General features: G+C 44.8%; 1 protein-coding gene across 2 annotated transcripts in view; it reads left to right on the forward strand.

The window, feature by feature from the left end:
* LOC138671222 (sodium-dependent serotonin transporter-like) overlaps nucleotides 1-13,251 on the forward strand; it is a 316,922-nt gene that overhangs the window by 256,865 nt on the left and 46,806 nt on the right. For both annotated transcript variants that reach the window (XM_069759212.1, XM_069759204.1), the window contains 2 exons: nucleotides 2,641-2,753; nucleotides 8,530-8,661. In XM_069759212.1, the coding sequence (XP_069615313.1) occupies nucleotides 2,641-2,753; nucleotides 8,530-8,661 (245 nt within the window). The remainder of the gene's footprint in view (nucleotides 1-2,640; nucleotides 2,754-8,529; nucleotides 8,662-13,251) is intronic.

Consider the following 13,251-nt stretch of genomic DNA (forward strand, 5'->3'; position numbering starts at 1 on the left):
TAAGTCGGGCCTCACTTTGCTAAAATCTATTTCATCTCTGTGTTTGTATTTTCATCTTAACTCACAGTCATTATATGTGGGGGGCTGCCTTTTCCTTTGGGAAATTTCTCTGAGGCAAGGTAGGCTTATTTTTCTGTCTTCAGGGCTAGCTAGTTTCTCAGGCTGTGCCGAGTTGCATAGGGAGCGTTAGGAGCAATCCACGGCTACCTCTAGTGTGGTTTGATAGGATTAGGAATTGCGGTCAGCAGAGTTCCCATGTCTCAGAGCTTGTCCTATGTTATTTGTAACTATCAGGTCACTTGTGTGCTCTTAACCACCAGGTCCATTGTGTTTCTGAATCACCAGTTCATAACACACAACAGCTAGAGCCAAAGGGACGACCCGAGAGAAAGAAAAAGACCACAGAGCTATAGGAATGGCGGGGAACAATAGGAAAACAGGACTTAGCTGAATACGACAGGAACACGAGACAAAGCAGGACACGGCAGGGACTCAGGACTAGGCAGGACACGGCAGGAACACAGGACTTGGCAAGACACGGCAGGAACACGGAACTTGGCAGGAACACGGAACTGGGCAGGACACGGCAGGAACACGGAACTTGGCAGGAAACGGCAGGAACATGGAACTGGGCAGGAAACGGCAGGAACACGGAACTTGGCAGGACACGGCAGGAACACAGGACTTGGCAGGACACGGCAGGAACACGGAACTAGGCAGGACACGGCAGGAACACAGGACTTGGCAGGACACGGCAGGAACAGGGAACTAGGCAGGACACAGCAGGAACACTGAGCAGAGACACAGAAGAACCAAGCAGGGAAGAGATACTAAGACTAGGGAGCCTAGGGCATAGGAACGCTGACAGCAGACAGAGCACCTACAAAGCAAAGGCGTCTTACCTGGAAAGACGTCGGGAAGAAATACCAGATGGGCGCCGCCATGTTGGGGCGGAGCCATCGGGTCGCGACCTCCCAGAGGGCTCAGCGATGGAGGAGACGCGACCGCGCATGCGCAAAGACACTGGACGCCGTGAGCCAATGCTCATACATTGTGAATGTTATACCTATTTCGCACTGCTGCTTTAGTTTTGAATAACCCTTTAAGAAAGACATCTATATAACTTTATGTATTGTGGTCTTTAATGTTGTTGTTTTTGTTTGTAGGATACTTTTGTGACTCTAATTTTAAGCTGGTTTATTATGTACTGAAATATATAAATACAGACATATGATAAAATATCAGAACTGTCAACGCCAACTTGTTAACAGTTTCAAGGTTTCAATGGGGTTGTCGACTAATTGGGCAACTCCTTCTGAATGCCTATGTTTCCACCCAAAATAATACATATACTCGTCTCTGGTGCCGGGGCCTTTCCAGTGGTGTCTGTGCTGTCTCTCCCAGGGATTGAGTTACATCATTATGTCACTCAATCCCTGCAGCCAATCAGTGCTGACTTTAGGCTGGTTTCACACTTACGTTTCAAAATGCATGCGTTTTAAAAAAAAAAGCATGGTGAAAAAACGCATGTAAACGCGTGCAAACGCTGCGTTTTTTTGAAGCATGCGTTTTTGCATGTGGTGAAAAAAACGCGGCGTTTTGACGTGTTTACATGCGTTTTTTCATGCGTTTGCGTTTTTTAAACGCATGCTGAGAAATGTGTGACAGCTGCCAATCATCAAAATAAAGTAAAAAACGCACTATAAACAGAAATGGTTAGGGTTAGGGTTAGGGGTAGGGTTAGGGGTAGGGATCATAACCCTAACCCTAACCCTAAAGGGATCCTAACCCTAACCCTACCCCTAACCTTAAGCCTAAAGGGATCCTAACCCTAACCCTAACCCTAAAGGGATTAGGGTTAGGGTTAGGATCCCTTTAGGGTTAGGGTTAGGGGTAGGGCTAGGGTTAGGATCCCTTTAGGGTTAGGGTTAGGGGTAGGGTTAGCGTTAGAGGTAGGGTTAGGGTTAGGGATAGGGTTAGGGATAGGGTTAGGATCCCTTTAGGGTTAGGGTTAGTGTTAGGGTTAGGGTTAGAAAGCCTTTAGGGTAAGGGTTAGGGTTAGGATCCCTTTATCACCTTTATGGTGGGGGGTGGCATATTAGTGTTTTCTGTTTTTTTTTTTATAAAAACGCATGCGTTTTTAATGCAAACAAACGCATGTGCTTAAAAATGCATGCGTTTACATAGACATCAATAGGTTTTTTTGCCGCGAAAAAACGCAAAAATTACTACATGTTGCATTTCTGCAAATGAATGCATGCAGAAAAAAAAACGCATGCGTTCATAAACGCGACCAAACGCGTATACAAAAAAACGCATGCGTTTTTAATGTTAAAGATAGGGAAAAGAACGCATGCGTTTTTTTGCAGTAAAAACGCTGCAGATGAAAACGCAAGTGTGAAACCAGCCTTACACAAACAAAGTAAAAACAAGCTGAAAAAATAAAAGCAACATAAAGGTTAGATAGAAAATTGTAAATATGATGGATTTTTCATGTATAATATGTAGCTATGTAATTAATAATACTCGAAAGTGTGACCTTTATTTATCATAACTTACAGCACAATGTGCTATTTAACAACTATGAAGTGAGAACATGGTTTAATATGCTTTGCATTATTTTGTATGTTTTCTTGATAGGACCTAGCCTTCTATTTATAACATATCCAGAAGCAATTGCTAACATGGTCGGATCAACTTTCTTTGCTATTATATTTTTCCTGATGATGATTACTCTCGGATTGGATAGTACAGTAAGTCAAACCATGTACCATCAAATTCATATTCTTCCTATCCCTTCCATACATACATTCCAAAACAATCAAAATAGATTTTTACTGCCAGTAAACAAGTATTATTGAAAGCAATCAAAGATTATTATTATTATTATTTATTATTATAGCGCCATTTATTCCATGGCGCTTTACATGTGAGGAGGGGTATACATAATAAAAACAGGTACAATAATCTTGAACAATACAAGTCACAACTGGTACAGGAGGAGAGAGGACCCTGCCCGCGAGGGCTCACAATCTACAAGGGATGGGTGAGGATACAGTAGGTGAGGATAGAGCTGGTCGTGCAGTGGTTTGGTCGATCGGTGGTTACGGCAGGTTGTAGGCTTGCCGGAAGAGGTAGGTGTTCAGGTTCTTTTTGAAGGGTTCGATGGTAGGTGAGAGTCTGATATGTTGTGGTAGAGAGTTCCAGAGTAGGGGTGATGCGCGAGAGAAATCTTGCATGCGATTGTGGGAAGAGGAGATGAGAGGGGAGTAGAGAAGGAGATCTTGTGAGGATCGGAGGTTGCGTGCAGGAAAGTACCGGGAGACGAGGTCACAGATGTATGGAGGAGACGGGTTGTGGATGGCTTTGTATGTTATGGTTAGGCTTTTGGACTGGAGTCTCTGGGTAATGGGGAGCTAGTGAAGGGATTGACAGAGGGGAGAGGCCGGGGAATAGCGGGGGGACAGGTGGATTAGTCGGGCAGCTGAGTTTTGGAATAGATTGGAGGGGTGTGAGAGTGTTAGAAGGGAGGCCACAGAGCAGGAGGTTACAGTAGTCGAGGCAGGAGATGATGAGGGCATGCACTAGGGTTTGTGCAGATTCTTGGTTTAGGAATGTACGGATCCGTGAAATATTTTTGAGTTGAAGGCGGCAGGAAGTGGAAAGGGCTTGGATATACGGTTTGAAGGAGAGATCAGTGTCAAGGATTACCCCGAGACAGCGAGCTTGTGGGACTGGGGAGAGTGGGCAGCCGTTTACTGTAATGGATAGGTTTGTTGGGGGGGGGTCGCATGAGTTGGGGGAAAGACAATTGATTCTGTTTTGTCCATGTTAAGTTTTAGAAATTTAGCGGAGAAGAAGGATGAAATAGCGGATAGACATTGAGGGATTCTGGTTAGTAGGGTAGTGATATCTGGCCCAGAGATGTAGATCTGTGTGTCATCAGCATAGAGATGATACTGAAAACCGTGAGATTCTATGAGCTGTCCCAGGCCAAAAGTGTAAATGGAGAAGAGCAGGGGCCCTAGAACTGAACCTTGCGGGACTCCGACAGATAGGGGGCGAGGTGAGGAGGTGGTGTGTGAATGGGAGACGCTGAATGTTCGGTCAGTTAGGTATGATGAGATCCAGGATAGGGCCAAGTCTGTGATGCCAAGGAATGAGAGGATCTGTAGTAATAGGGAATGGTCCACTGTGTCAAAGGCAGAGGACAGGTCCAGGAGGAGGAGAATAGAGTAGTGTCGCTTGCTCTTGGCGGTTAATAGGTCATTGGTGACCTTAGTTAGGGTAGTTCCAGTGGAGTGGTGTGACCGGAAGCCTGATTGTAAGCGGTCAAAAAGGGAACAGGAAGATAGATGGGAGGACAGTCCAAGATGGACGTGGTGTTCCAGTAGTTTAGAGGCATAGGGGAGAAGTGATATAGGGCGATAGCTAGATACAGAGGATGGGACAAGAGAGGGCTTTTTAAGGATAGGTGTGATTGAGGCATGTTTAAAGCTTGAGGGGAAAACACCAGTTGTTAGTGATAGGTTGAAGAGATGGGTTAGAGTTGGGATGAAGACTGTGGCGAGGTTTGGGATGAAGTGGGAAGGGATCGGGTCAAGTGCACAGGTGGTGAGATGCGATCTTGAGAGTAGAGTGGAGAGTCGATCTTCTGTAATGGTGGAGAAGTTGGTTTTCGAGGTGGAGGGAGGGCTCTGGGGGTTGTCGACTAAAACTGTCTCTGATGTTCTCAATCTTCTGCTTGAAAAATGAGGCAAAGTCTTCAGCTGAGATGAGTGGGGAGGGAGGAGGTGCTGGGGGACGGAGGAGAGAGTTGAAGGTGTTAAATAACTGTTTAGGGTTGTGAGACAGGGAGGATATGAAAGATGAGGAGTAGGTTTGTTTAGTTGTGGCGAGTGTGGTCTTGAAATTAGTGAGGCACTGTTTGAATGCGATAAAGTGCTCGCTGGAGTGGGATCTTTTCCATCTTTACTCTGCAGCCTTGGAAGCTCGCCTCAGTTCTTTGGTCAGGCTGGTGTGCCAGGGCTGTCTGTTGATTTTGCGAGCTTTGGTATGTGTGAGAGGGGCAAGAGATTCCAAAGCTGCAGCTATTGTGGTGTTATATAGAGCGGCAGCGTCATCCGCATTGTGTAGGGAACTTATGTCTGTGAGAGGGAGGAGGGATTCAGAGAGTGAATGTAGATCAAGGTGTTTAAGATTTCTGCGAGGGTGTACAAGTTTGTGGGGTGGGGATTGTAGTCAAGGAGTGGAGAGGGAAGAGAATGTGAGTAGATTGTGGTTAGAAAGAGGAAGAGGTGACTTAGAGAGGTTAGATAGGGAGCAGAGGCGGGTGAAGATGAGGTCCAATGTGTGACCATCTTTTTGAGTGGCTGCAGAAGACCATTGAGTGATGCCGAAGGAGGAAGTAAGAGATAGAAGTTTAGTGGCAGCTGAGAGGGAAGTGTCAATGGGGATGTAGAAGTCGCCCATGATGATAGTGGGGATGTCCGCAGAAAGGAAATGAAGTAGCCAGGTGGTGAAGTGGTTAAAGAAGGTGGTGGCTGGCCCTAGGGGGTGGTAAATGACAGCCAGTTGGAGGTTGGTGGGGGCATAGATGCGTGCAGAGTGCACCTCAAAGGAAGGGAGAGTAACAGAGGGTGGCAGTGGGATTGGGGTGAAGGAGCAGTTACGGTATCTGACAGGAGAAAACCAACTCCTCCGCCATGCTTGCTGCTGGGGCGGGGTGTGTGAGAAAGGTGGAAGCCACCATAGGAAAGTGCAGTAGGAGAGGCTGTGTCAGAAGGGGTGAGCCAGGTTTCAGTGATGGCGAGGAAGGAAAGTTTGGTAGTAACAAAAAGATCGTGGATGTAGGAAAGCTTGTTGCAGACAGAGCGAGCGTTCCACAGAGCTCCTGTTAGTGGGACTGGGGAAGTGGGGGCTGGGCGAATGGGTATAAGGTTAGAGAGGTTACGGAAATTTGTGATGGAGCGTGGATGGAAGATAGAACTGACTGTGGGGATGTGGTGAGGAGGAACAGGATTTGGAGAGATATCACCAGCAGTGAGAAGGAGCAGAGAAAGTGTTAGCAGGTGGGAGCAGGAGAGGGCATGAGGTGGCTGTCTGTCCTTGGAGACAGAGGATTGTATGTTAAGGAACAGTTCTGAGGAGGAGATGAGATGAATGGGGAGGATTGAGGAAGAGATGAACAGTTCTTTACTAGGAGTAGGGATTAGGGGAGCTTGCAGAAAGTGAAGGATTATAGGGGTGAGAGTGACAACAAACAGAAACATTGTTTACAGTGACTGGCCAGTTACCTTCAGTTCCCTTCTGGTTCAATTCTGGTTTTAATTCTAAATTAATCGTCACACTTCTAGGACACACTTCTAGGAATCACACAGCAGACTAAAGTCATTGCAGACTTGTACTATGCAATATATGTAAAACTAAGTGCATTTAGGTGTGAAGCAGAGAGGAGTGGTCTCTGCTCATCTTGGTCAGAGAATTAAGGGTGGACCAGATGCATACAATCAAGCATTGAGTAAACAAGGTCATAAATAACACTGGGGTAAACTGGGGTTAGCTGAAAGGCATACCATGTGAATGCTAGGAGCAGAGGAAAGTCTGTGTGGAAAGTTGGGTGATGTACTATGTGCACTTCATAGACAGACAAAGCTGGAGAGCTGGGTGCATGAACATACCATGTGAATGCTAGGAGCAGAGGAAAGTCTGTGTGGAAACTTGGGTGATGTACTATGTGCACTTCATAGACAGACAAAGCTGGAGAGCTGGGTGCATGAACATACCATGTGAATGCTAGGAGATTTGGCTAAGGGAATAATTTAGAAAATGTGGTTACCTGATACTTTAATATTGATAGCTATCATAATAATGTTGATAGCTATGATAATAATGTTGATAGGACATCAATATCAGATCGGTGGGGGTCACTCGTCACTCCTGCCAATCAGCTGTTCTGGATGCGAGAGGCGATTTGTAAAAGCACAGCTCTGTCAACTACATAGAGGCTACAGCGTGGTACTGCACATCCACCAATACCCATTTTAATAGGGACGGATTTACAGTAACTTTACATGTCCACTATACAGTTGACGGACCTGTGCAGCTCTACAGCTAATCACATCCGTCCGCCGTTGGCACCAGGAATAGCTGCTTGGAGGGGGTGCTGGGTGTTGCACCCCCACCAAAATGCTATCGATTACTTATCCAAAGAATAGCCCATCAATATTAAAGTACCTAAAGACCCCTTTAACACAATTTCAAGAGGTGGTTTCTGACAGTAGGCTTTCAATATACAGTTGCTTCTCACAACATTAGAATATCATAAAAAAGTTAATTTCTTTCAGTTCTTCAATGCAAAAAAGTGAAACTCATAATTATTGCTTTAAAAGCCACCACACAGAGACTTATCCAGGACATGGCCTACAAGTGTCACATTCCTTGTGAATTGTCTCTTCAGAGAGGAAGAGGACTAGAACTCCAGTGCCACCTATTGGAAGTAGCAATCCTAACAGTCAATGTCAACCCTTTAATGAGCCTTGTGACATGACTTAGGATAAGAGCCAAACCAGATCTCAATTTGCAGACACTGTGTTTCGGGGTACTGCCCCTCCTCAGTGCAAAGTGGAGATCTGGTTTGGCTGAATGAGAGGCGTCTGCCCTGGATCCAAAAAGTAACATTTCTCCTTGCGGAGAGTGACATGTCAAGATGAGGCGACTTAAAGCTGCAATGCTCCTTCCTTGTGTCAAGACACTCATGACCAAAAGAAAATGCCAGAAGCGTCTTACCTGGCCCAAGGAGAAAAAGAACTGGACTGTTGCTCAGAGGTCCAAGGTGTTGTTTTCAGATGAAAGTACATTTTTCATTTCATTTGGAAATCAAGGTCCCAGGCCTCTAAACAAATGCACTATCAGGATGCAGTGGACCCATGTGGTTAAGATGGAGACTACACAGGTGCAGCATAACCGATGAGGCAGCCACTCTCAACCTACCAAACTAATGGAGGGGGTGGCTGCTTTGCACATTGCACATTGCCTCGTTTTGCTGTTTTTTCTAATTTTTGGAGGATCTCTGAATCCTCTTCTTGTGCTCTTACTGTAATTGATGCAAAAGGAGCCCTTACCAAGTATTGAGTGCATTTACTGACTATACATTTCAGTAGGCCAGCATTTTGGATTTTAAAATCATTTCTTCAAGCTGGTGTTATAAAGTATTCTAATTTACTGAGATAATGACTTTTAGGTTTTCATTGGCTGTAAGCCATAATCATCAACATTAACAGAAATAAACACTTGAAAAAGATCACTCTGTTTGTAATGACTCTATATAATATATGAGTTTCACTTTTTGTATTGAAGAACTAAAATAAATTAACTTTTTGATGATATTCTAATTTTGTGAGAAGCACCTGTATGATAAAATACTTTCATTCATTTGTACACCAATTGTACAATAATTTCAAGAAAAACTTGCCTATAACACCATTCCAGTTTTAACAGTAACACTCTTTCTATATCTGTTATGATTAGTTTGGAGGCCTTGAAGCTGTTATCACTGCAATCATGGATGAATATCCAGACATTTTGGGAAGGAGGAGAGAGCTGTTTGTCCTTGGATTGGTCACAGTCTGCTTTACTGGTTCACTCAGCACTTTAACTCAGGTACGATGGAATTTTGAGAAAACAGACATGATTCCAGTATTGTGGGTTAGATACAATGATAATACTATATGTAACGCAAATTGTTACCTTATATGAACTTGTTGTCCAATATTCATACTTGATTTACAGAACCTGAAGGGGAAGATTTTACCCTGAACCAAGAACTCTTTGCATTTTAAAATCTAATAAAAACCCAAACTAAACCATCGGAAAACTACTAATTAAAGGGGTTGTCTCATGTTTGGAAGTTATCAACTGTCAACCTTAAGGGCTCGCTCACACCACTGAATAAGTCAGATGAGTGCAATTTAATTTTTTTTTTTCATCAAAAAAGTAGAACAAAGGAGTGTTTTTGTTTTTTTAAAAGTACACAATTTTAATTAACACATCTGGACAGAAAATGACATAACATACAGTACAGATCAAAAGTTTGGACATTTAAAGATTTTTCTGTATTTTCATTGCTATGAAAATTGTACATTCACACTAAAGGCATCAAAACTGTGAATTAACACATGTGGAATTATATATTTAACAAAAAAGTGTGAACCAACTGAAAATATGTCTTATATTCTTGGTTCTTCAAAGTAGCCACCTTTTGCTTTGATGACTGCTTTGCACACTCTTGGCATTCTCTTGATGAGCTTCAAGAGGTAGTCACCGGCAATGGTCTTTCAACAATCTTGAAGGAGTTCCCATAGATGCTTAGCACTTGTTGGCCCTTTTGTCTTCACTCTGCGGTCCAGCTCACCCCAAACCATCTCGATTAGGTTCAGGTCTGGTGACTGTGGAGGCCAGGTCATCTGACGTAGCACCCAATCACACTCCTTCTCGGTCAAATAGCCCTTACACAGCCTGGAGGTGTGTTTGGGGTCATTGTCCTGTTGAAAAATAAATGATGGTCCAACTAAACGCAAACTGGATGGAATAGCATGCCGCTGCAAGATGCTGTGGTAGCCATGCTGGTTCAGTATGCCTTCAGTTTTGAATAAATCCCCAACAGTGTCACCAGCAAAGCACCCCCACACCTTCACATCTCCTCCTCCATGCTTCACGGTGGGAGCCAGGAATGTACAGTCCATTTGTTCACCTTTTCTGCGTCACACAAAGACACGGTGGTTGGAACTAAAGATCTCAAATTTGGACTCATCAGATCAAAGCACAGATTTCCACTGGTCTAATGTCCATTTCTTGTGTTCTTTAGCCCAAACAAGTCTCTTCTGGTTGTTGCCTGTCCTTAGCAGTGGTTTCCTAGCAGCTATTTTACCATGAAGGCCTGCTGCACAAAGTCTCCTCTTAACAGTTGTTGTAGAGATGTGTCTGCTGCTAGAACTCTGTGTGGCATTGACCTGGTCTCTAATCTGAGCTGCTGTTACCCTGCGATTTCTGAGGCTGGTGACTCGGATAAACTTATCCTCAGAAGCATTGGCGACTCTTGGTTTTCCTTTCCTGTTGCTGTCCTCATGTGAGCTAGTTTCTTTGTAGCGCTTGATGGTTTTTGCCACTGCACTTGGGGACACTTTCAAAGTTTTCCCAATTTTTCGGACTGACTGACCTTCATTTCTTAAAGTAATGATGGCAACTCGTTTTTCTTTACTTAGCTGCTTTTTTCTTGCCATAATACAAATTAAAACAGTCTATTTAGTAGGACTATCAGTTGTGTATCCACCAGACTTCTGCATAACACAACTGATGGTCCCAACCCCATTTATAAGGCAAGAAATCCCACTTATTAAACCTGACAGGGCACACCTGTGAAGTGAAAACCATTTCCGGTGACTACCTCTTGAAGCTCATCAAGAGAATGCCAAGAGTGTGCAAAACAGTCATCAAAGCAAAAGGTGGTTACTTTGAAGAACCTAGAATATAAGACATAATTTCAGTTGTTTCACACTTTTTTGCTAAGTATATAGTTCCACATGTGTTAATTCATAGTTTTGATGCCTTCAGTGTGAATGTACAATTTTCAGTCATGAAAATACAGAAAAAACTTTAAATGAGACGGTGTGTCGAAACTTTAGGTCTGTACTGTATATAAAAAGTGCAAAATAAGGACACATAGTAGTGACACTCAGCAATATGTAAATCTATAATCATCACTTATTACGGTGCATAATTATCAGGGTAAGATAGACCATATACATTTTATACATATGTGAAGCAATGCCTCCAATTAAATAATAGTCACCTATCCACCATCAATCAAAAAGTCTTTAGTATATGTGGATCACAGTAGTGTATAGAGGCATATTCACATGGTTAACCATTAGAAAGGTCAAGCATATATTAAAAGATAAAGTTGTCATATATATACAGCTAGCTATTGAACCCGTTCTACGCCCGGGTGGCGAGCATTTATATTGGTATATGGTCTCCATCCTGTCATGTGCTGCTCCCATCCTGTGTCCCCATCCTGTCATGAGCTGCTCCATCCTGCGTCCCCATCCTGTCATGTGCTGCTCCATCCTGCGTCCCCATCCTGTCATGAGCTGCTCCATCCTGCGCCCCCATTCTTTCATGTGCTGCTGCCATCCTGCACCCCCGTTCTGTCATGTGCTTCCCTATTCTGTCCTGTGCTGCTGCCATCCTGCACCCCCGTTCTGTCATGTGCTGCTCCCATCCTGTGCCCCCGTTATGTCATGTGCTGCTCCCATCCTGCGCCCCCCGTTCTGTAATTTGCTGCTCCCATCCATATGCCCTATACGCTGCTCCATAAAGGTTTATGGCCCCCAAACAATGCTCCATAGTATATGCCCGTACACTGCTCCATAAAGGTTTATGGCCCCCATAAGATGCTCCATAGTATATGCCCCGTACACTGCTCCATAAATGTTTATGGCCCCCATAAGATGCTCCATAGTATATGCGCCGTACACTGCTCCATAAAGGTTTATGGCCCCCATAACATGCTCCATAGTATTATATGCCCCGTACACTGCTCCATAAAGGTTTATGGCCCCCATAACATGCTCCATGGTATTATATGCCCCGTACACTGCTCCATTATGGTTGATGGCCCCATAAGATGCTCCATGGTATTATATGCCCCCGTACACTGCTCCATTATGGTTGATGGCCCCATAAGATGCTCCATGGTATTATATGCCCCCATACACTGCTCCATTATGGTTGATGGACCCATAAGATGCTCCATGGTATTATATGCCCCCGTACACTGCTCCATTATGGTTGATGGCCCCATAAGATGCTCCATGGTATTATATGCCCCCGTACACTGCTCCATTATGGTTGATGGCCCCCATAAGATGCTCCATGGTATTATATGCCCCCGTACACTGCTCCATTATGGTTGATGGCCCGATAAGATGCTCCACGGTATTATATGCCCCCGTACACTGCTCCATTATGGTTGATGGCCCATAAGATGCTCCATGGTATTATATGCCCCCGTACACTGCTCCATTATGGTTGATGGCCCCATAAGATGCTCCATGGTATTATATGCCCCGTACACTGCTCCATTATGGTTGATGGCCCCATAAGATGCTCCATGGTATTATATGCCCCCGTACACTGCTCCATTATGGTTGATGGCCCACATAAGATGCTCCATGGTATTATATGCCCCCGTACACTGCTCCATTATGGTTGATGGCCCCATAAGATGCTCCATGGTATTATATGCCCCCGTACACTGCTCCATTATGGTTGATGGCCCCATAAGATGCTCCATGGTATTATATGCCCCCGTACACTGCACCATTATGGTTGATGGCCCCATAAGATGCTCCATAGTATTATATGCCCCGTATGCTGCTGCGATATATATAAAAAAAATACCATACTCACCTATCGTCGCTGGGCGCCGAGTGCTGGGGGGGCGTGAGCAGGCGGAGACACCGGCGCGCTGTGGGGTCATGTGCCGGAGTCGCCGCTCGCTCAGGCCCCCGACACTTGCTAAATACACCTGGCCCTGATCCAGCGCTGCATCCGCTCCGTGTTCCGGCTCCTCTGGCTGTGACTGTTCAGTCAGATGGCGGCGCGCATTAAGCGCGTCATCACGCCCTCTGAACTGTGAACGTCACAGGCAGAGGACCCGGGAGACGGAGCTGCACGCAGCGCTGGAACGGGGGACAGGTGAATATACTTACCCTCCTGGCGCATCCCTGCCTCTCCGATGGAGATCGCGGTGTGCGTTCAGTGCTTATGCATACCGCGATCTCCTGGGAGCGTCACTCTGTGGGGTCCAGACTGCGCCGGCGCTTGCGCTTGCGCAGTCTATAAAGGCTTCAGACAGAGTGACGCTCCCAGCGTTATATTATAGATAGTATAGATATAGATCGTCTTACCAAATGCTTAGGGCAAGTCACTCAGACCTTTTAACAACCCCGACGCGCATTTCGCTTCTTTAATATGCCATGCGTAAAGCACATAAATCACATTGTATAAATTATATAAATGTATTTGCATTTTGCAGTGAGAAATAGGTATTTGATTCCTCTGGCAAAGAAGACTTAATACTTGGTGGCAAAACCCTTTTTGGCAAGCACAGCAGTCAGACTTTTTTGTAGTTGATGATGAGGTTTGCGCACGTCAGGAGGAATTTTGGTCCACACCTCTTTGCAGATC

This window comes from Ranitomeya imitator, chromosome 1 (assembly GCF_032444005.1).
Source record: "Ranitomeya imitator isolate aRanImi1 chromosome 1, aRanImi1.pri, whole genome shotgun sequence".
NCBI lineage: Eukaryota > Metazoa > Chordata > Amphibia > Anura > Dendrobatidae > Ranitomeya > Ranitomeya imitator.